This window comes from Stigmatopora argus, chromosome 3 (assembly GCF_051989625.1).
Source record: "Stigmatopora argus isolate UIUO_Sarg chromosome 3, RoL_Sarg_1.0, whole genome shotgun sequence".
NCBI lineage: Eukaryota > Metazoa > Chordata > Actinopteri > Syngnathiformes > Syngnathidae > Stigmatopora > Stigmatopora argus.
The window spans coordinates 6,473,868-6,500,826 of record NC_135389.1 but is presented as its reverse complement, the minus strand read 5'-3'; the positions used below and the strand labels follow the sequence as shown (position 1 = coordinate 6,500,826).

The 26,959-nt window shown below is 39.7% G+C and overlaps 2 protein-coding genes and 1 non-coding gene across 6 annotated transcripts; all 3 read right to left on the bottom strand.

Moving 5' to 3' along the window:
- Positions 1 to 5,189: 5,189 nt before the first annotated feature.
- Positions 5,190 to 20,258, bottom strand: bbs2 (Bardet-Biedl syndrome 2). 4 transcript variants are annotated; one of them, XM_077595249.1, is made up of 19 exons: positions 20,084 to 20,258; positions 19,943 to 19,967; positions 19,441 to 19,591; positions 17,868 to 18,095; positions 17,439 to 17,564; positions 16,970 to 17,032; positions 16,694 to 16,771; positions 15,468 to 15,572; positions 14,833 to 14,919; positions 14,612 to 14,747; positions 14,353 to 14,492; positions 13,276 to 13,396; positions 13,027 to 13,198; positions 11,334 to 11,463; positions 11,120 to 11,239; positions 10,275 to 10,412; positions 10,010 to 10,122; positions 9,423 to 9,571; positions 5,190 to 6,800 (listed from the first exon to the last, which is right to left on the bottom strand). In XM_077595249.1, the coding sequence occupies exons 3-19, from the start codon at positions 19,555 to 19,557 to the stop codon at positions 6,694 to 6,696; spliced, it is 2,130 nt and encodes a 709-aa protein (XP_077451375.1). In that variant the 5' UTR covers positions 19,558 to 19,591; positions 19,943 to 19,967; positions 20,084 to 20,258; the 3' UTR covers positions 5,190 to 6,693. The 4 variants fall into 4 exon arrangements, with proteins under 4 accessions (XP_077451375.1, XP_077451376.1, XP_077451374.1 ...); XM_077595250.1 differs by having other exon boundaries at positions 19,441 to 19,574; XM_077595248.1 differs by lacking the exon at positions 19,943 to 19,967 and having other exon boundaries at positions 20,084 to 20,257.
- A 666-nt stretch (positions 20,259 to 20,924) lies between these two features.
- On the bottom strand, positions 20,925 to 20,996 carry trnap-agg (transfer RNA proline (anticodon AGG)). The gene has a single exon. It is a non-coding gene; the product is annotated as a tRNA-Pro (tRNA).
- Positions 20,997 to 21,230: 234 nt separating this feature from the next.
- On the bottom strand, positions 21,231 to 26,397 carry usb1 (U6 snRNA biogenesis 1). Its single transcript, XM_077596225.1, has 7 exons — positions 25,848 to 26,397; positions 25,025 to 25,164; positions 24,215 to 24,398; positions 23,083 to 23,136; positions 22,364 to 22,469; positions 22,188 to 22,268; positions 21,231 to 22,099 (listed from the first exon to the last, which is right to left on the bottom strand). Exons 1-7 carry the CDS (start codon positions 26,021 to 26,023, stop codon positions 21,992 to 21,994), a joined length of 849 nt encoding a protein of 282 aa, XP_077452351.1. The 5' UTR covers positions 26,024 to 26,397; the 3' UTR covers positions 21,231 to 21,991.
- Positions 26,398 to 26,959: the final 562 nt, after the last annotated feature.

The following is a 26,959-nucleotide window of genomic DNA, read 5'->3' as shown; positions in this document are numbered from 1 at the left end:
GGGTGGATTTCCAGAATGGATTTCAAGATGGCGATGATGGGAGGTCTGATAGTGGTCTTGGGTTCCTCTCAGGTTGTCCAAGTAGACGAATGGAATGCAGAATGGAGATCGGAGAGTTGGTGTGTGTGCGTGCGTGCGTTTGGAGAGGATGTGTGTGTATGTGCGGATGCGTAATGTGGGGGGTTGCCTTTGTCTGCCGCGATGGGTCGAGAGGCATGGTTTCTGTCCCAATTTGAAGGATGTGGAAGATCTGGTGAAGATTTGTGAAGGTGTGAGGAAGGTTGGAACATAGAAAGGGAATTATGAATAGAAAAGATTTTGGTAAAGCATGAAGAAAAGAGTTTTGTAAGTGAATAGAAAGGATTTTTGTAAATGAGCTGAAGGAGAAAAAGGAGTGTTGAGAGAGGGCTTGGGAGAGAAGTGTGTGTGTGCGCGTGTGTGCGTTTTGAAAGGGAGTTGGAGAAATAATTTTGTACGTTGAAAGGAAATTTACATGTACGGGTCAAAAGCGTTTGTCCGTAGCATTGAGAAAAAAGAAAAGAAAAAAAAATGAAAAAAGAACTGACGTCACAGCTAGGGCAGAATTAAAAAAAATGGAAGAAGGAGTGAAATGAAAGATGAGCAGTTGGAAGCATGGCCTGGTGCAGGCGGGGGGAGGCACCTTTCCCCTTTGCTCTCAGGGAGGAGGCGTGATATATGATCCTTCTTAGAGATGTGGCACTAACCCCCCCCCCCTCTGGTGAGGGTAGAAAGTTCAGGGCGGGGGAGGTTTTTGGCCTGGATTGGTGGACGGAGCGGCGCGCTTAACATGAGACAGCAGGTACGAATGAGCGGCTATTGTCAAGGGTCTTCCAGAACCTATGTAAATTCTAAACAGGAGAAGAGAGAGCAATCCGTCCAGATATTCCAAGCTATGGTGCGGCACGATCTGGTCGGTTAGGTGGTGGACACTGTGGTCATGGGCGTGGTTTTCTCTGGTGGCCGGGGAAGAAGGTACTCATGAGAAGGCCAACAAGGCAAGGCAACTGTTTTATATATGGCGGTATGAGACACGGGCACATGATTGGCCCAGCCAACAGCAGCAACCCAACAACCGTTCCCACGGCAACCCAAGCACAGCAGTATGGCCCATTACAGCAACAGCGGCCTACGCGCGGAGGAGGACAAGGCACTGGCGGACCATGGCGGCCCACAGCAGCCGGCCCAGTCACCTGGACAATATTACCAGGGCGGAGAATTTGATGGGAAGAATGGCCGCAAAGTGACTTTATTCCGTGATCACAACCAACATGAACATGTGGACAATGGGGGACAATCTATAGGTCACGTTTTGAGCCTGAAACTTCGGCCACTGGGGGGACTTGTCCGTATATCACCGGTGGAAATCATTCATTGACTCGCTCGGGCTGTACCATTAACCTATGGATGATTTTAATTGGACATTGTTTTGCTGTTTTCAGAAGGTTCCGGAACACCCTGGCAGTTGAAAGAATGCTTTGGCTCTGTTTCCTGGTCATGGGGCTCGCCGGCTCGGTCCTCTGGTCACGACCAGCACCCCCTTCACAGATGCGAACACCCCTCACCCAAAGATAACAAAAAAAAAAAAAGAGAGGGGGGCCGCCCATAGCTGTTTTTTATCACCTAGAGCCGGGGGAGAGAGAGAGAGCCCCCACCAGCCCAGCCCAAGGCCCCCTCCCTCTGCGCAAACAGGGAGAGATGGAGAAATGGAGAGAGCGAGATAGTTGACAGTATGGGGATATATTAGTGACAAATTATGGGTCCTCTATTAGACACGGAAATTTATAATTAGGAAATGGCTAAGTGGAAGGTTAGTTTCTCAAAATTTTAATTGGGGTAAAAGTGAGCTACAAAAATGGTTCTTATATTAAATAAACACAAGCTTGGAGCAGAATAGCAATTCAACAAGTGCAATTTAGCTATTTTAGCAAAAAGAGAGGGATTTGCGATTTAGACTTAAGGATTAGGAATCATCCAAATTATTAATGATATCAAACATGAAGACAATGCAGAAATGGCATTGATCCAAATTATTAGGTAAAGTGTAGCTGGCAATTTTAGATAAAATAATTAATTTAGGATAGGCATAATTTCGCTGAGATGCAATAAACATCATGACTTGTCATCAGTGCACGGATGAGAAATCATTGTTTTGCTCATCAACAGCTGAAATATGCTTTAGCGTGAGTCGTAAGAATGAAGGACTATGAGAATATGTCTGAAAATGAGTGTGAGCGTGAATGGTTGTTTGTCCCTTTTGTGTTTTTGATTGGCCGACCACCGAGATATAATTAATCAATTAGATATCAAGGTGGAAAATGATTTAGTAAATTGGAATCGATTTCGGAATTCGCTAATAAGCCGTTTCACGGATGGCAACGCCAAATTATGGAAAAATATTTCGTCCAAGGAAATTTTTAATGAAAAAGCAGCAGTACTCCAAATGTGAAATTTGAAGTGGAGAAACAAATCTGCTATGCGAAATTTGGGAGCACTGGAAAAAACAAAGGCAGTGCATGATATGAAATTCCAAAGTACTATTGATTTATAGTGATAATGGCATCCAAATTGTGTTAATAGAAACATTGGCTGTATTGACAAGAGTTTCCATATTTAGTTCCGGAAAAATATGGAAATCCAATTTGGTGGAATGTACCAGATGCCATTATTCACTACACGATTGGAACAGGAGGATGAGGCTAATCATATGTCTGCATAAAAGAAAAAACTTTAAAGAAACGCATTAATTTTGGGTTGGCGAAGGGAGATGGTGTTTCTTAACAGGAATCATGGAGAGCACGCGTGAGCAACCCAGGATAAGAGTGTCCGTGCAAGATCCACCTGGTGCACTGTAAGAAGGTTATCTCATAATATGCATTTTAAAAGTAATGAGTTTTAATTGGAAACTAAAGGACAAAAGTGGTACCATCACTCACAGTTGCGCCCGCCAATGGTGAGCTTAAAGGTTGACCGCCCGGACGGGCGGGTCAAGAGAGGGAATGTGACGATGGCAAGAATTGGATCAAAGTTGGACTCAAAATTGGACTCAAAAGTGTCAGAACAAAGACGCAAATGTTTAACATTATTGACTATTTTGCTTGCTGGCGTGTGCTTTGTGTGGACTATGTTGATGGTGCAGGATGACAGAAGGAATGGAGTGAAAGGAGAACAAGTGAGGGTGTATCATTCCTGGAATGGAACGGTATGGTATGAAGCAGAGCGAGATGGTGGTAAGACGCTGACACAGACACAACAATTACTGCTAAATCTGAAGTGTAAACAATCGACACAGGTGAACGTTTGGGTGACAATTTTGAACTGGACTCAACAATGGCTTGATTTGTTAATGGAAAAGAGAAAGCCCATTTTTGACACCCATGTTGCACAACAAAATTTCACCTGCCTAAATTTAAATGGGACTGGCCCTGGGATTGGAAAAATCCAGGAGTCATGGTGTAATGAAAATGTGTCTTTGCAGCAGGAATCCCTCTCGCTCATGCTGATGTTTGGATGTGGTGTGAAGAGAAAGTGTAGTACGATAGGCTTTCCTCCAATGCCTCAGGTAAGTGCGCCATAGTAACACTGATCATGACAATTAAGGGTGACAGCATTGGACATGGAGACCCAACAAAGCGTCTCCTGACGGTCGTCTTGCCGGGGCATTGGAGGGTCTGCGCACGCGGAGTAACAAAATGACCAGAGTTAATTTTTTACTGATTTTTTTACTAGAAGTAATTTTGTACTGATTTTTTACTAGAATGAAATCTTATACTGATTTTTAGTTTTCTACTGATTTTTTAATTATTTACTGATTTTTAGCTTATGGTCATTGATTTTAGCTCGTGTCTAACAATAAACAAGGTATTTGAGTGATGACCTCAGTAGTCTGAGGTCATGAGAGGGAATGAAGGAATAATAGTTTAAAACCTTAAGGTGTTTCATTAGATATTGCTGCATTCTGTGTGTGAGATTGTAAAGTGCTGAGCATATGAACAAGGCAGAATGTTGAGTGGAATGCGAAGGTCACAAGCAGAGGATGTGGGAGTAGGACTCAATAGATTGCAGATGTGTGGGGGGTTGCAAGATTTCACTGTGTGCAGGTACCAATAAGACGAAGGCAGTTGCTGGAAGCGGAAAAGTACAAACTGGGCGGGAACCGCGAGAATCTTCAAGAAAGAAGGACCAGTGGCCAGGAGGCCTGCGTTGTTGTGTCATTTGCATATTGTGGACTATAACTAAGTTTGTGGGCGGCTCGGAGAAGGAGAGAGAACGACGACGACGACTGGTGGCAACATGCGTCTGCTTGCACGGACTGGGAGGGCCCCTGGGCCACAAATTTATGTCTTGAGATTTGTATGATAGAATAAATCCACTCGTGTGTGAAACTGCTAGCTTCCTGATATCTCTATATCGCAGAACGAGCGCGCAAATTATTGGAATGAGTGAAAGTCGGGTAAGGTTACAAATTGGAGTCAGATTATTAACTTAACTTTAATATAAGTACAAATTCTAAATTCCAATACCACCCATTCCGAGTGTCCCCCACCTGGTGGCTGTTGTTTGTTGGGATAGAGTACAGCAGCCCCCGCAACCCTTGTGAGGAGGATAAGCAGTTTTGAAAATGTATGAATGCATGCATTTTTGATGAGACTATGGTTGAATAACCATTAGGGATGACCCCAAGATGAGGATTTTTTTTACTTGAAATCTGATTTTTTACAGATATTTTTTGCCAATCCGATATTTTTTTTAGACCAGATAAATAATGTACTGACTAAGTCTTTTTTTTAATTGAATTGACCTGTTCAAGAAATGTTTTTTCAAATTTTAGACCATAGTATCACTCAACAGTTATACATTCCTTGTGGTTTGATTTACAGCAGCCGAAAAACACAACGGTACTGAAATGACATGACCACTGGATTGAATTTGACCTTCTGATCAAATCTGATACTGTCCGATACTCAAAAAATGGCCGTATCGCGTGCCGATCATGACATCAAGGCTCCAGCACCCCGTGACCCTTGTGAGGAGAAGCGGTTGCACATGTCCATTAATGTTTTTTCCAGCCATTGTGATCAATTTAGTGTTCAGGACATTCTAATTTATGTTCAATAAGACATCACCATTTCCAGTGGCATTCAGTTTTTAAAGGACTTTTCAAAAGTGACTCAATTTATAATCATTTATTAGGCAATTTATTATATTATTGTAATCATTCATATATAATTGATCACCTTTAAGCACAAAAGATGGTGTGCTGAGTGCTTCAAGAGAACCAACAATGGGCAGATGTTCAGTTTCTTTTTTGCCCAGTTGTAGACTAATATGAATGTAGCACAATGTAGTAATTTTCCATCACCATGCCTACTGATGATTCTTCTTTGTTCATGTCTGCTGGTGGATAGAATGTGGACACCAGGAAATCTGGCTGGTCTAGTACAGCTGTGCTGGCCCATGCCACATGTGACTCGCAGATGTTGAATAAACAAAATAGGAAAGGCATTGAGGGTGGAGAATTCTTCGGTATTTGTTGACTCTCTTAGAGAACATATTGCTTTGCTCATGCATACTAATCCCTCCAGTCAGCCTTTCCAGCAGTGGAAGAAAACGCTGAATAAGCCAGATCCTCGGAAAGAGAAATCTGTGGGATTCCCCTGGCCAAGACCATTTAGGCAAAACTTAAAACAATGGTCCATTTAATCTTGACAAAAGGACAATAACAAATTTATATTTTAGAAAAGTAGTATACATATCTGTAACACCAAAGTCACTTACCGAATGTTTTCTTTGGCTACTATTACACTGTGCTAAAATACACTACTACATTGCTCCCATTGTGGACTCAAGTCAAAGCTAGCGTCTTTTTTGTCTTTGTGGTAAAATTTACATGACATTCAGTCACAATTAGGCATTTCTTTTATAAATGTGCAACATGACCTGCCCATTTTATCACCCTAAACTCAGTAAAATCTTTCAAAACACATTTGAAATTGCTCATTTCAGCTAAAACGTCCCTCTTAAATTTACATGTGATTACTGACACATGTTGTCATGCAGCTGGGGGGGGGGGGGGCTGGGGTTTGGGGGAGCAAGGATTGGAGGATGAAGATGCTCATGGGATTACTGTGCAATGGTGTCAATTATTAGTTGGGGATCTGACTATAGCAATCTAACTGGACATTTTCTTAATCCAATCATTCCTTTACATCAAGTCTTCTTTGAGTGCAACATTTTTAATGTTTAACATGACATCAGTAATTGTTCCCCCACACATTTTTCTTTCACAGCCTTTGAAGTCATTTACAAGTGATGATTCACCACAACGCTGTCAACACATGGACCACTTTATAGTTTTAGGTACTCAGCATGACCTTGCTATATTAAATACCACTGCTATAAAATTGGTCTTCTAAGCTTGAAACATTTAACTTGTTTTCTTTCTCGTTCACACTATTTTTGGTTCCAAAAGCAACTAAACTAGCAACACGCAGCATTTGACTGGCATGGATGGTTCTCAAAAATTCATTCTCTCACAAATTCGAGTTTCTTGATTGTGCTGAAATCCCACAATTCTTTGAATTTTCTCATACTTACACTGGTGAGGGTTGAATTGCTTCACGCAAGAGTCGTCAACCTCTCTCTTTTGTCCATTATCCCTGTCTTGCTTCACTATCAAGAGGCAGCAACACCAGCTCTCATGACCCTTAAGAGTGCACTGACATTATTGCTCTTAATAGCGTCCCGGCATGCTGAGATGACTTGGTTCTTTGGTCTACCCACTGGAAAGAATGCACACATGGATAAAAAAAATAATTATAGCAGATTCAGCGAGTACTTTTGAACCGAACAAAGTTTATGTAACTGGAAAATAATGTTAAAAAGCTTTGCTCATTTCATATTGAATCAATGAATATCGGTTCTCGGACGTTTCGTCGAAAGACGTTTGGTCGACCGGATGTTTGGTCGACCGGACGTTTGGTCAACCGGACGTTTGGTAGAACGGACGTTTGGTAGAATGAACGTTTGGTCGCCGGGTTGTTACTGTTGAAACCAGCTCTCAAAATTATAACCATGGGAGAGAGAGAGTGAGTTTAATATCTAAATATCTAATATCAAAATATCAACAGTAAACTGTCACATTTTGACAGCGAGCGAACCCGGCGACCAATGTTCCCTCTAAGCTGCGCGCGTGCGCAATTGCGCACTACTCTCGTCTTCTCTGCGCAGCAGAAATCATATGGCGCGCAGTAATTTATTTTTTATTTTTTACCCCTTTCCACATGATGGCGCCGTTTAAGCGGCAGCCAGTGGCAGTAGCTCTGTCCACTCTTATGTTTTTCGTGTTTTACATGAAAAATTAGAGGGAACATTGACATGCACCTGCTTGTGGCAGGTGTGATACTGCTGTGCCCATAGCGAGCAATGATGATGTCGTGACCGGATGATTCGCCTAAAGACGTTTTGCCGACGGACGTTTGACAGACGGACAGGTCGCCGAATGAACGTTCGTTCAAACTGCGTTTAATGATTAAATACAAATACTAGTACCGTAATTACTCGAATATAACACGCACTCGAAAATAACACGCAGGTAATTTTGGGCCAAAAAAATCTGGAAAAACGCAGTACTCGAATATAGTGCGCACCTAAAATTTCCCGCTGACGAAAATCAGAAATCTTACCTTTTTTTCTTCGTTTCACGATTGTTTTGTTCAAACAAATTTATTCATTAGAATCCTTCAAATGAAGAGTTCCTCTCTCTCTTTGTCTGTCCTCTCATACATCTCTTCGTTGAGAATCCTATCAACGTCCACGCTTCCTTCATCCACTTCCTCTTCCTCCCACAACACATCATCCGATTGGCTTTACGAGATGACGTAAAATCCGTGCGTCAAAGTGAGTGTGACAATGCTTTTTTCGATCGAAAATTTGTAATTTATTTTAGTTATTGATTATAACACTGAACTGAGAGAGGGTGAACTGAGACGGGTACGAGGCTAGAGGGGGGCAGTGGTGGTCTCGGCTTTACGAGATGACGTAAAATCTGTGCGTCGGCTTCACGAGATGACGTAAAATCCGTGCGTCGGCTCTACGAGATGACGTAAAATCCGTGTGTCAAAGTGAGTTTGACAATCCTTTTTTCGATCGAAAATTTGTAATTTATTTTATTCAATTCAATTTCAATTCAATTTATTTGGCAAGAAAAAGCACCAGGCTAAGGGCCATGTAACAAGACACAAAAAAAAATAAAAAAAATAAAAAATAAATAAAAAAAAATTAGTTATTGATTATAACACGCACCCCCAACTATTGGAATTAATTATATAGCAAAAATCTGCGTGTTATATTCGAGTAATTACGGTATTTGTTAGTTTAATGATTAAATACAAATACTAGTATTTGTATTTAATCATTAAACGCTGTTTTCAGCTGGATTTGACCGAATTTGAGAGCATTTTGAGCCGTTTGGCGAATGGACGTATATAGACAGTTTTTGCCTCCATAGCGACATCATCGCGACATTTTACCGAGGAATTCACTTACCTGGGCTTGGTTCTAATGTCCAAAGAGCTCAAGTATTTGTATTTAATCATTAAATGCTGTTTTAGGATGGATTTAACCCGATTGCTGTCATTTTACGGCTTGGTTCTGCTACATTTGCCCGCCCAAGAGTGCTTATTCTCGGGCTGCCATGCCCGCCCAAGAGTGCTTATTCCCGGGCTGCCATTGATGGTAGACTAACATTGATTTTTACTATAAATTGGACAACGCCGGCGGCGGGCCGGATTAAAAATCCTAACGGGCCGTATATGGCCCGCGGGCCGAGGTTGAAAAACATATACACACACGATCTGGGGGCGGGGCGAGCGCGCGAATCCCGTTTCGGCGAAACCTCCGTTCGGCCGAACGTTCATTCGGCGACCTGCCCGTCTGTCAAACGTCCGTCGGCGAAATGTCTTTAGGCGAATCATCCGAGTAACAATGATGTCGCTCACACTGGTACTCAGTGCGCTCAGGGAGGTTGTCTTTCTGCCAAAACGTCTACCAAACATCCGTTCTACCTAACGTCTGTTCTACCAAACGTCCGTTCTACCAAACGTCCGTTCTACCAAACGTCCGTTCTACCAAACGTCTGTTCTACCAAACGTCCGTTCTACCAAACGTCCGTTCTATCAAACGTCCGTTCTACCAAACGTCCGTTCTACCAAACGTCCGGTCGACCAAGTGTCCAATCGACCAAACGTCTTTCGACCAAACGTCCGGTCACGATGAATATGAATACAGGAATCCAAAAGACAAGCGCTGCATTATGTGGGAGAAATCTTAAGAAATTAACTTTTGATCCATCATTAAATGTACAGCAAACAAAGGTACACACGCTGAAACTCAAAATAGCTCACCTCGAAGTCGACCAGTTCGCTGGATTGCTTGGTTGACAGACTTGAGGCAGCCCAGCAGAGCATTGTGATTATTTGAGCGAATTTTGTACTCGCTGACAAGGTCTCGGTTTAGATCGTAAAGCTGTCTGTAATGTTTCTTCATGGAAGTCCTGCCGAAGATAAAGAGGCACCAAGTCTGATGGGTAATATAGATGAGAATGTTGAAAACCACACATTTAAAAAAAAAATCATCTGACATGATGGTACTTCAAAATATAACTCTTATTGGAAAGCTATTCAGTTGAATTATTTTAAGAATGACAATGTTGCCTCAAAGTGAAAAGTCAAGTGTCATAGGCTCTAGCTATGGATAATAGTACTCCTAATATAAAGGGTAAAGGAGTAATCCTACAATGGAGTAAAAATAATTCATTTTAAGTGGATTAGCCAAATGAAGGTAACCTTACTTCTTATTGAAATTATAATACTGAATAATTGTGAACATTAACAATTTCAGATTAAGTAACATTTGGGAGAATCCCAAAAAGAAGAAAAAAAAGATAATGTCCAATGTACAATTGGTTACTGTAAGCGAATTGAAAACTAACATGTCACCCATCAAGCGAGCATCTTCTGCTTGCACAAGCATTTGCTTGATGTAGTTAGAGTGGTCAGCCATTTCTGCAGTTAACTTCTGGTGGACAGCGTGAAACTCATCTACCTAGTGGGCACAATTCAGGACTTCTTAAAATAACAAATGTAGGGGCCAAAGCACGTCACTGCAAGCTTTATACAGAAGGGAATTGTTAATAATATTGACATGATATATGGAACTGAAATCTTTTTAGGAAATATGGCAGCAAGAATTTAAACCTCAGTGAGTGTAGTTTGAAGCTCCTCAAAATAAGTTGGAAAGTCTGCCTCTGCTGACAGTTCCTCTATTGCCAGGAAAGAGGCTAGTGATTGGACCAAATCTCCCGCCAGGTCAATATCATCAGTTTTCAGAGTGATCTAAATGGATGAATAATCAAAGATGGTTCAATGCGGGTGATTCTTTTTGCTATGATCTAATGTATAAAATACATGTGAGAAATGCATACCGTATTTATTCGAGTATAACGCAAAAAATGTTGTACCAAAAAACTGACGCAAAGTTCGGGTGCGCGTTATACATGAATCCCGGTGAAACACTGCCCTCCGCCAGTGAAAAAGTCCCCTCGGCAGCCGTTATAATGGGAGACGTACAACATGTCTTTGTCCGCCAGATGGGGAGCGAGAGCCCGTTCTATTGGCCGATGCTCACACTTAAAAAAAAGAACTCAAGAAGAATGGAATCAATTGTTTGGTGAGTCTGATGATGATGAATCAGACGTTAAAATATTTTAAATATTATGATGATTAATTAGACTTTAAGGATTAAAATATTGTAAATTCCATTTGAGAATTGTGTTCATACTGGTAGTTTGTTTTACCAAGTTTCCGTACTATACGTTGTGAATAAATGTTTTGTCATGGCGACATGTGTTCAGCATTTGCCAATTACCAGTACCCGTGCAATCCTTGAGAAAGTGAAAAAAAAATTATAGCAAATTTTGGTCACAAATTATGGGTGCGCTTTATACACGTGTGCACGTTATATTCGAACAAATACGGTACATTTAAAAAAAATGCATCATCTTTGATTTCAATTTTGGATTGTTGAATATGTCTATGTTCACCTGTCCGTTAGTAGCCATGCTGATGCAAAGCAGTCCCCCGCCACGAAGGGAATTAAAAGTAACATCAGGACTATCGATACCATCCGGGAGTAAGAAGTTTTGGTTCAGCCACATAGCAACCTATGCATACACAGACACATGCAAAAAATATTGAGAAGTCATTGAGGCTTGTTTTAAAAAAAAAAAAAAAAAAAGGATGAAATTCTTCACTTACACGCTGTGGCCGGTCATTGATAGTGAATGTGACTCTCCCAGTGGGAGGAGGAGCTGAGGGGTCAACTGTCATATCATACATGGAGAAACGGGGCAGCTGTCGGGTGATTTCAAACACATGGAACTGGGTGCTACAATAACCCCAAAAAAATGAGTAAATGTACTGATAGACAGCAAATAGCTACAATCTTTCTCTCCGTCAAGGAGTGAGGGCGAGCAGGTGTGAAACGGTGATGGACCAATTTGCATGGAATCAGGCACGAAGGGTGTTGGAACAAAACAACACAAACCTAACACTTTTGCTTCCTAATCCTATAAGGAATTTATGGATATGATCATTTCCTATTGAAGGAATCACAAATTTGTGCTTCCTGAGTAGAGTAAAATACTAACAGAATAAATAAAGCGCATATTTCTGGCAAAAGCATTAATAATAGCTGCAGAAGGCCAAAGTCTCAGTGTTTTTTTTTGCATATGTGAGTTGCCAGGAGTATCGAAAGCCAGGGTGAGGATGGTATCAGACCGATCAATGTAACAGCCTGATATGCGCATCGAAAGATCGTCTGGAAAGATCATGACAATAATTACTGCATTCAACGTGTTTGATTTATGCACCACAATGTAAGGCAATTGAGAGGCCATGCCTTTGTAGTACAGTCGTACCTCTTCTTACAAAATTAATTGGTTCCAGAACTTTTTTTGTAACTCGAAAATTTCGTAAGTAGAGGGGAAGTTTATATGTAAATTCCCTTTAAAATTGGTCAAAGTGTCCCAATTCTGTATGAAAGTTACTATCCGGCAGGATCCTGTATAGTGGTTTTCAATATGGAAATGAATTTACAGTAAGACCTCGTTTATCGCGGTTAATAGGTTCCAGGACCTACCCCAATAGGTGAATAACCACAATGTAGGGACAGTGTTTTTATGGTCTATTTAATATTATGTGGACTTTAAAACACTCGGTACTATTCTTTAACTCCTGAAGGTAGACATTACCCACTAGTGGTCAGTGAAATACTCCCCAATTGTGATTTGCCTTTTTTTCCCCATTTAATTTTTGTATTATTATTCCGACACTATAAACCTTTCATGACAGATCCAAGCCGTGATGTGGTGAATCCGCGATACTCGATCCGCAAAGTGTCATGGCATTACTGTATACTCGGAAGAAATGCAATATGCATGTGAGTGGAGTATGTGGGTTTTTAACTTGGTAGTACGGGGACTACTGAACACGATAAGGTTAATTTTGAGAACCTAAAAGTAACTTGGGTTCATTGGGCCACATTTGGGATTATGACATTCAGAGAGACCTTCATTTTCAACTCTGTGTACATACATCCAGTCATTCATTTTCCATAACATTTTTTCAGTACATGTCGGGGATCCAATATATTTACACCAGTGTTTAAAACCAAGATAATGTGACCTAAGCAATACAAAATTAATTCTTTCAATGATAGACATCCAATCATGTTGCTCTTCTCTCTCTCTCTCTGACTTTGTCATTAGTATACATTCAACCCATTTGAACTTTAACCTATCACCGTCAATAGCAGTCAACTACTAAAATGTTGCCTACGTTTATCTTTTCGGGAGTGAACTAAAATCACCCCTAGACAAGTGCCAACATGGTGTTTCCCTTCAGTCAAACATTAGATCATAATGAGTACAAAGGCCGGTTTGTGACTTACCTATTTTTTACACCAACAAAGGCCTTGACGTGCAGATCTACTGGTATGTCTTTTGGAGGCACGATAGGGACTCGAACACAACCTGAAAGGTTCTGGACACTGGGGTGAACAACATGGCTCTCTCCCTCGAAAATGCCTTCCGAGAATATGAGCACCGCACGAATTATTGTTTCTGGCAAACAAAATAATACTCTAGTTTAGTCCAACAGAGAAAGCACATTCTTGAGTTGAAGTGCTACTACTTAATACCATTTGGTGTTGTGATGCACAGCTCCACATGAGCTTTCTGGACCTCTGTTGCAGCTCTTACTGTGAGAGCTGTTTGGAGCTGAGTGTTGGCTGGAATTCCACCTGTGCTGTCCAACTCACCCTAGATAAAGGACAGCTGTTATTTATCATAACATGGACAATTAAGTGTCTTGTGTTTGTCTTAAAAAATCCAGCCCTGTTTCCAATTAGTATGAGAAAGGAGGCTTTCAGCTTATTCAAGGAACATAAAATTGTTGTTAATGGATGAATAGTACAAAGCCAAAACTGAAATGCGAAAAGTGTCAAAAGCCATCATAAAAATTGAGGCTGTGTTGCATAAGAGTGCATTTTTACATCTACATGAACTGAAAATGGCTGTAATTAATTGTGTTCATAATTTATTGGCCTCATGCCGCCTAGTAGTGTAATGGTTCACTCGCCTGACTTCTGTGCGGGCAGGCGCGGGCTCGATTCCCCCTGTTGGCGTTATGATTGAGAGTGCGAATGGTCATTTATTTCTCTGTTTGTCCTGTGGCTGACTGGTGACCAGTCTAGTGTAGTCTCCTAAGTCAGCTGGGATAGGCTCTGGCAACACCACAACCTTTACGAGCTTGCGCAGTACGGAAGATAAATACATTTATAAGCCAGAAATATTCCAGCCAGGTGCAGCTGAGAAGAAATTGCTTAAATGTGGACGGTAAACCAAAATGAGTTTGACATGCATGTATAATATTAGCGGCAGCCTTCTGGGTGGGTGGTTAGTGCATCAGCCACACAGTTCTGTGATCGAGGGTTCAATCCCAGGTTTGGACCTTCCTGTGTTTCCTCCTACATCCCAAAAAACATACGTAGTAGGCTGGTTGAACCCTCTAAATTGCCTCTAGGTAGGAGTGTGAGCATGAATGATTGTACCCTTGTGCCCTGCGATTGGCTGGCCACCAATTCAGCGTGTCCCTCGCCTGGTGCCCATAGTTGGCTGAGTTAGGCTCAAGCATCCCCCGTGACCCTTGTGAGGAGAAGCGGTATGAGTAATGAATTAACAAATATAATATTAGCCAGAACATGCTAAATGTGTACCTTAGAGTTTTCTTCATAGTTGCGCAGCTCCAGCAGTAGATTTTGCCTGCGATTGCTGAGCTCTCTAATTAGGTCCTGTTCAGCACTGGAGTCCATGAGATTGCCTTTCAACTCTTTCCCAGCAGGTAGGTATCCACGAACTACATTATCCATGTCAAAAAGGCAATAACATTAAGGTACAAATGTAACTAGATTATAATAGTCTTAGTGTTTAAACTCATTTTCGAAAAAAGTTTTTGACAGAAAACACAGATTGTACCTTCTCCTTCTACGGAGGCACAGATAAGTTGTTTCTGCCCATCCAATCTGTAGTCTCCCTCTACCACGCCAGCCACAGAAGAGGAGAAGTTGTCTCTAAAAATGACTTCACCTGTGCGGTCGCTTCGAGCATCGATCTGTAACAGAAGAATGTGCGGAAAGAAGGTGGTGATGAATGCAGTCATGTGTTCACTGAGTCAAGAGTGCCTTTAAGATGCTAACCTTTCCATTTGACCAGCCAGTGATGAGCTCCACCACACCATCAGCGTTCAAATCAAAGGCGTGGATGCTCATTGCATGATTTTTAGACTACGTTGAGAAGTAGTGAATTAGAATTAGAACTCAAGAAAGCATCCGGTAAACAGCATTTAACCCTTCCAGGGCGTGACCGGACGTTTCGTCAAAAGACGTTTGGTCCCCGCCTCTGGCCCGGAGACAGCTGGGATTGGCTCCAGCACCCCCCCCCCCCCCCCCCGCGACCCTAATGAGGATAAAGCAGTTCAGAAAATGAGATGAGATTTTTTTACATGTAGACATTGTTGTTGATAAAGGCTAAATTAAATTAATAAAAACAGATCATTGCCCCAACTCACACTTCGATTTATATATTTGTTTCATAGTTTTTAAATCATTACATGCCATTGACAGCAACAGACATCGAATTCATTCGAGGACCGGCCGTGAATGCTGATCTTTACGTGCCACTGAGCACGATAGACATCGAATGAACTTTCGTTTCTTTGCATTGGACATTTAGTGCCGTAAATGACCGCCAATAACTTAAATGAGTGCCTGTAAGGGTATTACAAAAAGTCATAATTCATGAATGAGCTGCTTTATTCAATGGTGTTAATTACCTTGATCCTCCAGTACCGAGAATTGCGCTCATAGACTCCAACAGTGCCATTTGCCAGGGCATAACCAAATCGGTTACTGTGCATGTGACACAGTGATGTTACGGTCTATGCAAAAGAGAAAATGAAGTTGAAATAAAAAGAAGGTCCATAATGGTAATGAACAATCATAAACAAAAGGTTTAGTTAATTCCGGTGGCAAGGTCAAGATGCATCTCCAAAGAGACTCAGTGGTTAACAAGGACTTTTTTATTCATCGTTTGTATCACTTCCCAACAAGATTGGAAGTGGGATTTTTAATTGCCTGTACAGACGCTCCTCTACTTACGAACATACGACTTACGAACAACGGTACATACGAACATGTCTGCAAATTGCGTTTATGTCGAAAAATATTCGTAAGTTCGATTTTGTATTTTTTTCCGAGTAGTGCTTCTTTCCGCCGCTAATACCGACGCCTGCCGCTGTGAGAGCTCAGCTCCCCAGCATCTACCTTCTTCTGTCCAATTCGTTGCAATGCAGAAGCGCGTGAACGTATCTCCAGTGCGCAAAGAAACTTTTTCATTTGTATCAATAAATATCTCGTGCATCCATTATTGAATATTGTTGGTAAAAAGCGAAAGGCTTCTATTGAGGGATTTGCAAGGAAGAGGCAAGCCATTTCATTTGAAACGAGTGGCAATAATAACGAAGCTTGATGCGCGTGAGAGTGGTGAGCGTTGCACGGGCATACAACTTGAATCGTTCGACCGTCAGTACCATTTATAAACAGAAAGATCGAGCAGCAGGACCCAAATATTGAACGTTGCACAAAGTTTGCAAATCAATTGAATGATGCCATACAGTGCTACCGCATCAGTTATGATGAAAAAAAGAAGAAAACTGTGCAATCGTCGTTAGATCGCTTCTTTCGGCCAGTTTCTAATACATAAATCTCTCTCTCTATACAGTACTGTACATATTCTCTCCATTTTATTAAATGTTTTTTTCAGTACAAACCAATGCGTGTTACTTATACAAGCCTTAAACATACAAATGCACTTATATAAACCTTCAATATACTTATATAGGCCTTAAACATAAATTATAATACAAAATATAGCACTGAATCAACTTACAAACAAATTCAACTTATGAACAATCGCTCGGAACCTAACTCGTTCGTAAGTAGGGGAGCGTCTGTAATCTAAAGCATAATAATGGAAGTCAAACACAGAGAGCATACTAACCTCATTTTCAGTCATTTCAGTCACAAGCTCATCCTCTCTGAAAACTCTGATGTCAAAATCCTCAGATCCAACCAGTAGCTGCCACAAGTCACAGAATAAACCCAAGAAAATGTAGATGAATTCATTAATACGCTGTTGCCTCTAGCAGCAAAGCACAGTTTACAATATGTTTTTTCTAAAATATGATTAGATATATTATATATTATTATGTAATATAGTCCAAAAGCATAGTGCTCTAACCAATGGAGAGCTTTCACCTCAGCTTAGAGTCATTACCTCATTTTTGCCATCCCCGGTGAAGTCACACAGCACAAGTGATCTCACATTATCTCCTGTGACCTTGAGAAAAGATGTGTAGATTCCAGGATAAACAAAATAATCGCTCGAAAGAAAGATACATGCACAACATACTGTAGATAAATATATGTACAAAAAACAATTTTGTTTAAAATAATAATCTATTGAAGATTCATTCGTCCATCTTCCATAAAGCTCATCTTCACAAAGTTCAAAACGGTGCTGGAACCTATCCCAGCCAACCACAAGGAGCAGGTGGGGGACACCTTGAGTTGGTTGCCAGCCAATCGCAGGCCACAATGAAACGGACAACCAATTACACTCAGGACCACACCACCACCAAGTGTGAATTGAACCCATACTTCTCATATCAAATTTAGTCGGATGAACCACTGCACCATCAGGTGGCTATCTATTAAATATATTTTGTGATTTTTGTAATTCTTACAGTCCAGAAGAGGTCGTTGCCCAAATAATCAAAGCCTTGTAAGGCACAGTTCCCTCCAATGATGGCAAGAGGATTCGGGATCCCCCCGAGTTTCCCCAGTACGATTGCATTAGCTCCATCAGACACCTAAACACATTTCAAGAAACACAGATGAAACATAAACGATGGAGTTTGGACAGGATTAAATGAATATCCCGATTGCACATTTAATTACAATATGAGCAATTTATCAGTAAAAAATACATGACAAAACATGCCGTAAGTAACAACTATTCAGTAGGAATGTCAAAGTACACTACCAGATAGGTTGTTTACACCGGCACATTATAAAATGATCCGTTTTCATTGATATGAGGACAACGGTACTATTCCTTTGGAGAGAAAAAAATGTTTCGATATGGCGCATTTCTCCAAGGGCTTTTAACTAACCTCTTTGTAGAATATATCTGTATTGTCATGGACATCATAGGCCAGCAGGTTGGTCTGAGATCCCACCAACAATGTGTCACCAGTAGTGTTTGGGCCCAGAGTACCAGCAGTCAGACAAGTCACTGCCTGGTTGATGTTGAGAAGCGATATATCCGAATCTTGAGTGCTTTGACTCAGTCGGTGAGATGCAGGTTTTTGAGAATGTGTGTGAGGGTTGTGAATAAAAACCTGAGAAAGAGAACAAAAAGTTAAAGGCCTGGGTTAAAAGGAAGTAAAATTTACATCCTAAGAGAAATCTAGAACACTACAAGAACATTGAAATCATGAGTCGCCCCTCAATTATAGCGACTTCACTTATCACAAATTCACTTCTTTGATTTTTTTCTGCCATTAATTATTTTACTTTTTTTTTAAGTTCATAAAAATGTGAAAGTGCCCTATTTGCATTTTATCAGGCTTTTTTGCGTTAGTCATTGCAGATTTAAGGAAAAAACAATGGGTCCAAAGACAGCAGGTGCAATGAAGGGTAGTGCAAAGAAAATGCGTATGATGGAAATCGATATTCTCATCTCTCATCTCATTTTCTGAACCTCATTAGGGTGGCAGGGGGTGCTGGAGCCTATATATATGTATGTATATATATATATATATATATATATATATATATATATATATATATATATATATATATATATATACAGTGATTTTAAATGGTCTGGGCAGCCTTGATAAATTTGTATCTTTATACATTAAATCAATGTTTGTATAGATCAGCAATTTCGATCTCATCTCATTTTCTCACTAGGATCGCGGGGGTGCTGGAGCCTATCCCAGCAGATTCCAGGCCAGAGGCGGGGTTCATCCTGAATCGGTGGCCAGTCGATCGCAGGGCACAAGGAGACGGACGACCATGCACACTCACATCCATACCTAGGGGCAATTTAGAGTGTCCAATCAGCCTACCATGCATGTTTTTGGAATGTGGGAGGAAACCGGAGTACGCGGGGGAAACCCACTCAGGGGAGAACATGCAAACTCCACACAGGTGCACGTGACCTGGATTTGAACCCAGGACCCCAGAACTGTGAGGCCGACGCACTTACCACTCGCCCCACCGAGCCACCAGGGAATCGATATTAAGCACGAAATAATCTAAAAACATGAGAGTGGTGTACGCATGACAGAGCTGACTCGCCAATATGAGAGGAGCAGGTTGATAGGTGATCATGCGTTATCCAATTTGTGTGCGTCATTTTTGTAATATTTTGAAGGGGAGACAAAAGCAAACAATCCTAGATAGGTTCTTTTTAAAACCTCTAGCTAAAAGGGAAGGTGTTTTTCCATTGTAATATCCTGTTTTTTGATGTTTTTTGAGAAGGTGGGAACAAATTAATTTGTATTTAGTTCATTTCTATGGGAAACGTTGATTTGAGATACGAGTAAATCGACATACGAGCTCGGTCCCGGAACGCATTAAGCTCGTGACTCAAGGTATTACTGTATTTATTTATTTGTTTCTTTATTTCAAACCCCAAAAAGTCACTTGCACAATAAAGGGTTCCCACATATATACCTTTCCGGCTTGTGTTGCTGCAGTGAGGCACGGGTGGATACCATCAAATTTGCCAACAGTCACCATCCGAGGGTTGATTTTATGGCTCAATTTGAGTGTGAAAATGGGGACCAACATGATCAATTGATGGCCTCCTGAACAAAAAAAGGAACTATAACCAGAGATATACATTTAGCAGAAATATGGAGGTTACTGAAAAATCAAACACACAAAAAACAATTTAGTACACAAATTTAATAGCAGATGATGACATGTTGACAATTAGCATTTCGTGTTTTTGTGACACTAATTAAATTACAAGCTTGGTCCTTGGCACCAGTTAGGTTGCTTAGCAACAAAAAGTGTCAAGCCAAAGCTCGTTCGACTAGCGATAATCTCCCGTCGTTTAGTAAACCGCAACGCTATTTTTACACTTGATAGAAGCCTTTTAATAACATTCGACATGTCACATCGGCCATTAATAAAAGCGATTCAATAAATATTGAAAAGAGTGGTTTATTACCCTTTGTTTTAGCTGGTTTAAGAGGCTAGCATAATGGAGCAAATAAGAACAATGCAAATGTAGAAGTCACCGGAAATCACGACATAGCATAGTGAAATAAAGTGAAATGAAGATAGAAAGTAAACCACACCGTATACGTACCTTGCACCCAATTTGATTTTTTAAGTAGATATGTAATAAAAATAATTCAGCACGTCGCCAGCACAATGTAAAAATGCGATTTGTTGTCCACAGCCATTTCCGTTCTCGGATTTCAAAATAAGATTGCACTAATAATCTTTTGCAAAGTAGCTTGAGTTTGTTTCTCCTCAGATAAAGCCACACCTGAAAACGTGAAAGTGCGGATTGGACTTTTTGCCATTCAGAAATGATTGGTGCAGTTATTTTTAACGCTACCAACTCTCAAGTTCAGTTCATAACCCTGATATGTGATGACATGAAAAACTAAGGAGCTAACATGGTAAAATAGAAAATATTAGGTAGGTTTACAATTTTTCATAGAAAAAGTCTTAGACCACTGGTATCAAAGTGGCGGCCCTGGGGCCAAATCTGGCCCACCGAATCATTTTGTGCGGCCCGAGAAAGTAATTCATGACAACTTTTTGTTTTAGGATCAAATTCAAATGAAATATTACATTTCCCCCTTTAAATAAATAATTGCAATTTTTGTAATCCATTTTTCTTCTTTTTGTGTTTTTAGTTCAAAAAGCATTTTGTAAAACCTAAAAATAAATCTAAAAATATTTTCTGTTTTCCTCTTTAATATTGAACATCATTTGAAAATATATAATTAGTTTCCTTTTGAAATGAAAAACAAATAATTAAAATACATTGTCCTTGCTTAGGAAAAACACCCTTGTCTTGGACTATATGCGCAAAATTTAGCACTCAGTGCTTGTGTGTATGATTTGAACAAAAGGGGAGGATGTCAACAGCCGAGTGCAAAATTCAGGTTATTTAAAAAAGGACAAACTTAAAGGGAGGGCTCGTCCGGGATTTGAACCCGGGACCTCTCGCACCCTAAGCGAGAATCATACCCCTAGACCAACGAGCCACGTAAGGGTAGGGACGTTGTATGAAGAGAAAAGAATACCACATGGAGCCTTTTCCACGTCTCCTAGTGGAGAATCTTGTACTACAACATGCCAACAGTAGGACACGTCCCTTATTTCTCAATAGGAGCTGAACAGCAGTATTTTGCACAAACTGGCACAAAAAGTGTTTAGAAACTTTCAGGGATCTAAAAAATCTTGATCACTCATTATTTTAGGAATAGTATCTTGCAATGTAAGTGAAACTTTATTTCCAAAACTTTTTTATTAAAATATTTGCAACTCAATTGCAGACATCATCAAACATCTGAATTCATTGAAACATTAATACAAAAAATATAAATCTTTTGAAAAAAAGTAGTCTGAAAAATAAATTGTTTGCCATGAAATTAATTACCTCACACTTGATATCCCACAGGCATACACATACATCAGTACTTTGTTTGCAATAGGACGGAATCTAATCATGCTCATCATGGAGAAAAATATAATTAATTATTCTGATTAGGGTGGCGGTCTTTGCCGGAGACTCTAAGTTGCACATTGATTACACGGGGGTCTTCAAGTAATAATAAAGTCAGGATTTCATAGGAATTTTAGTGTCAGGGAGAACCCCATCTACTTTCCAAACCATTACGTTCCCCCTTTCCACCCCAAAAAATGTTGTTGTTTTTTTTGTCAAAAAGGCGAAGTGAATTTCAATTATTTACTGGTCAATTTGTAAAAACAAAATATTAAAACTGTTTAGTGACTGACCAATATAAAAATATAAAATTGCCAAAGTTTATGTATGAAGAAAAGCCTTTGCTGAGTATTATATGAAGAAAAAAAAAGTGCGGCAGCAATCAAGCAAGTTTTTGCGTTATGCAGTGACGTGCGTTGTTGCTCGGAAAAATTGTGTCATTTGTATCCTCAAAAATTTCACTAAAGTGGACTCCCTGTATACTCATTAGCCTAAATGTTTTGGGATATGGTCTACCATTTAGTTCACCCAGTTTTAAGAAGGCAGTGGGAAGCGGAAGGTTTTGTTTCCTGTGCGGCAGCGCATCTCTGAACAGTCCAACCATAGATTAAATGGTTCTCCTTCATGGTTATCAATCAAATTCTATAAAAGTGGAAAAACAAAGATTTCAGTGCACAAGAAAAACAGGGATTTTGTTGATCAATGTTTGTTGCATTGTGCTTCACTGCACCTGAAGCTTATGAAGACTTTGCTGCAATTGGACAGTGAAGTCTCCAACACACCAGGCCAGGCTAACGTGGAATGATGGATCCTACAAGATTTAGGCAACATCATTATTGCTGTTCTATTGGCAACCGAGGCATCAATGTGAGTTTTCTCAAAAACAATAATTTAGTCCTCTGTAACCTGATAAAAGGTGTCCAGGTGATAGTCCGTCAGTGCTCTGTCCACTAAATGGACCACGTTTAATAACTGAGCATGCCCAGTTACAACCTCCACCCCTAAAAATGTTCTGCAAAGGAAAAGATCGTCAGATATTAAAGGAAGGGACAGGATTTTTTTTCTCATTACCAAAATCCAAAACATTGTAATTCAAAGTGCTTAACGTCACATGAAAATCAGCAAGACACAATGAAAAAATAATAAAAAGTACACAGCGATTAAAAACTGTACAAATGCAACACGGCACATATTTTCACACACACACACACATTGGGCACACGTAAGTCTAATATATAGTACTACAAAGTGGACAGTTTTCGGACAAACATGGGTATCACATCTCCCATATAACGGCCACAATTAAACGCATAAAAACAAAAGTTATTGTACATTTCGATATTTGAACAAACTATGAATATGGTGTAGTAAACAATATGAATATATATTATTTTGTATTTAAAGGAAGTAACCATTTGAACACACAAGTATTATTGCAGTATTAATCTTAGCAGATCATTTTATAAGACATGAGATTGCTTCCTTAGAAAGGGACAAAAGAGCTCAAAGACAGCCAAATTTTCATCATGCAGGTACCTAGCTTAATTTATACAAATCATTTGGCACAGACAGATCAGTAAGCTACAGAAGTATTTGGTCAACAAAAATCAATAAAGTGACAGTACCTTGTCTTCTCTGCATTACTATAGGCCTTCAGTCTTGAAGCGGAGCATACAAATCTGGGAACAAATGAAATTATGGAGCTATTAGTTTGCACTGTGCACACATTTTGGTAACACTGCTTAAATGATATCTTTTATTGAGACTGGAGTTAAACGTTTTTTTACAGCTATTTCTATGAGTTTTTACAGAGCCATGTTATGGATCCTGCACTGTACATTTCTGTTTCTGGATTGCAATTAAAGTTATCGTTTGTGAAACTGTAATTTCCCAGGTGGTCTGAAATGTACCTCGTTAAAAAAAGACAGAAAAGATTACTCTCATCAGAAATAGGAGTTTGTGCACCACTCATTTGAAGGAAAATACAGTAATGCCTCGAATATCGCGGTTAATGTAGACCAGACATGACCGCGATAAAAGAAAAACCGTGAAGTAGGATCGCCGCTATTATAACTCAGTTTTTTTCATCTTCAGTCCTGAATCCTAGTAGCAAGCGGAACACAGAGGAGTGGCTTCCGCTTGCAAGTTTCAGTGTGGATTTTCCCATTTTTATTAACCTTAAAAAATAAAAATAAAAATTCCCCAGAAAAAAATCTGCAATGTAGTGAAGCCGCGAAAGTTGAAGCCGCGATATTCAAGGCATTACTGTAAAGGTTGGAAAATTAACCCAAAACATACTCGGGAGTCCTTTTGTTGTTTTGAGGTGCAACATTACGTTGTCTTATGAAAAGCACTTGAGTAGGTATAGCAGTGTTGACAGATTGGGCGAACATCCCGCCGAACAGATTGGGTTGTATTTACGGTGTGATTGGTTAGGAGTCTTTATAATCTGGCAACCCTGAGGTGCAGTGTGCCATTGGCACTTTTAGAAAAACAGAAAATGAAGATGCATCATCTGCTGATTGGCCTTTTAAGATGCTGGGCCTGTCAACTGTTGTACTTAACACTTGCACTGCACTTTCATGAATCGTGCTTCACGACTTTTGCGGTCGTAAAGTCGAGCTGACGTTTCGGGGGCTGTTAAACCCTCATCCGAAACAAATATTTAAAAAAATATATATGAATGGAATAATATAGTACATAAAGCTATATTGACAAATTATTCTTTGTCTAAATATATAGAGGTGCAATAGAGACCTTTTGCAGGGTACCATGCCTGCTTTGAGGCTTTGTATGAAGGGCTGGATCCAGTGATGTCTCAGGACCACTGTTTGAGACACGCTGAGATGAAATTCCTTCTGTGGCATTAAAACCACCCCAATGGCAGCAGCAGTCGACATCAGTGCCTCCATTAACTCCCCAAACTCCTCTTCAGGTGTGTCTAACATAAGAAGAAGACAGTGTGAAAGTCTAATTACCTTGATACAATATGTTAATACTAGTGCAGCATGTTTTCATTTCATTGTGTCAAACATGCAATGGACTTGTGGACATTCAATAGGAGGGAGGATACAGTGCTGGAAAATAGATAATGTCTGTGTCCCCCTTGTCTTGTGCCAGTGTCTTTGTCCTCTGTCACAAACCTAAGTTTGATTCTATACTTTTGGTCCTCATCATTCGCAGTGAGTTTTGTTAGTGACTTTATCCTCGTTGGAGTGAGGTTTTTTTTGGGTGATATTTTTTATCCTTGTAGTGAGTTTGTGTTTTTTGAATCGTGCTTGTTTAACCTCCAGAATCAGGGCTTGTAAATAAAAACATTCTTTTGGGATCCAAAATACACCTGGCCAGTCCTGTCAGATTTAATTTATGACAGCTAAGGTGTCACAATCAGCTTTTTTTATAGTATAAAATTATCATATACAAATTTGAACTCTATTTCCTTGGGATGCTGTATATTAAAATCAGCGTGATTTTGTGGAGCATAATACGCTTTTTCTGTCAGAATGTGAGAGGGAATCTGGTTAGCTGGGGCACAGCGATTCAAACACAGCTATTTGCAATACTCACATGGAAAATAAACATAGGTTGCCCAGTTTCCTCTCTCGTGTTTAAAAGAGCGGACACGACCATTATGCAAAACGCTATCCTCAGTCTGTGCCTCCACGTCTTCTGGAAACATGTCAAATAAGCAATCAGGGAGAGGTAGCCTGTAGGGAACACAACCCAGTTAAACAGGAAATTAATTACAGGAGAAGTCTGTTTCCAATAAAATAGTTGGCCTCACATCTCAAGGAAGTACATGTATGGACCAGCTCGAGGCTGTCAATAAACTCATTAAATAACTGCAAGGGTAGAAAGCCTAAAGGAAAGAATTCTTGTTGAAATGAAGGTTGTTTGGAAATGTGCAAATTATTTGTTTTATCATTATGACTCAGTTGTGTGATGATAATAATCATTGGCCCATATCAGAATTGGAAGACATTTTGGCTTTCATTACTCAGGTTTTCTGATACTCATCTGATTTCTCATACTCCACATCAAGGGTATTATTATTACATTTTAGTGCATCTTGTGGAATATGAGTTAATAATAATGAATAATAATAACAATTTAAATATTATGTGTATTAAAAAAATCCAGCAAGGTTCTGATTCATTTGTTGTGTTTTGTTACTAGTTTTGTTGGTACAGAGACCTTTATAGTATATCGGATTTCTTAAATTTTACCAAGGTACTCCAGACCTGTTTTTTATGTGTATTTTAATTGACCATAGTATCAATAAATTTACCCAGAAAAAGATTTTTTTTGTATAATTTCATACTTCATACGGATTACTCAAAAATGCTCTTGCATTAAATGTCCTCTATACCGGTTTGAGCCCACTCCATACCTCGCTGTTGGAAAAGATTCCTCTATTTTGAGCTTCTTTTTCAACGGGAAACGATTTTCATCGCCCTTTTTCTCAAAACTTGAAGATTTTTTGTTGCTGTGATCTTCAGACGCGTTTGATTCTCTTCCGGCAGCATCACATTCATCATCCGAGCTGCTGCTGTAGCCGACTAACATTATTCAAAAACTAAAGCAATAAAAATAAAAAATAGAAAAAAATACTCTACAGGTCCTTGTGTAAAAGTAAAACTAGAACTCTCCCGTTCATCAGTTAACAGGCATCGTTTCTAATCCAAACGAACCGGCTTGATCACGTTTAACCACACAAACGAAGACACTCGCGCTGAGCTGCACTTCCGGTGTAAACAACTTGTTCTGAGTTCTCCTTTTTTGGGTCCCCTTTAAACAACAATTCGACAGAAACAGTTCCCATGCCATGTTGACGCGCCAAACAAGAATCTGCGACGTGTTTTCACAATTTGCATGGAATTAACTTGAAATACCGCCAAATGTATATGCACATGAATAAATACAGACTATCAAATCGTAAAAACACACACTTCGGTGCTTGAACAGTGCCATTCAATTACATGTCTATATTTTGTGATAGATTGGAAACGTGTGGACATTTTTTTAAATTATATTTCCCGATCACTATAGACAACAAATATTACATTTATGAACCTAGATGTCTAGTAGTAGATGTAAGACAATAGGGACATACGTTGTAATTTTTCAGCCATTTTTTGTCGGGGACATTCGCTAAACAAAATTTCAATGTTAGTTTATCGCAAGCATAAGTGTATACCGTAATTCAGTAACTTGGCCATATATTTAGAATATTCACAACGTTTAATCAAATCCATCTTAATTATAGCCATACGGATTTTTAAAAGACACACTTTTTAATTCCGTCAAGAATTCATCGGGTTGAATGTAGAACAAATGCAAAGTTTTTTTAAACAAACAATAATGACATGAGTATCATTCAGGGTGTATTTTGAAAAACATATTATCTTTAAAAATGTGGTTACTTTACCCTATATCTGAGGCTGTTGTTTTTTTAAACAAGCCTTTTAAAAATCAATAGAAAATTGAGAAATTTACAGTTAT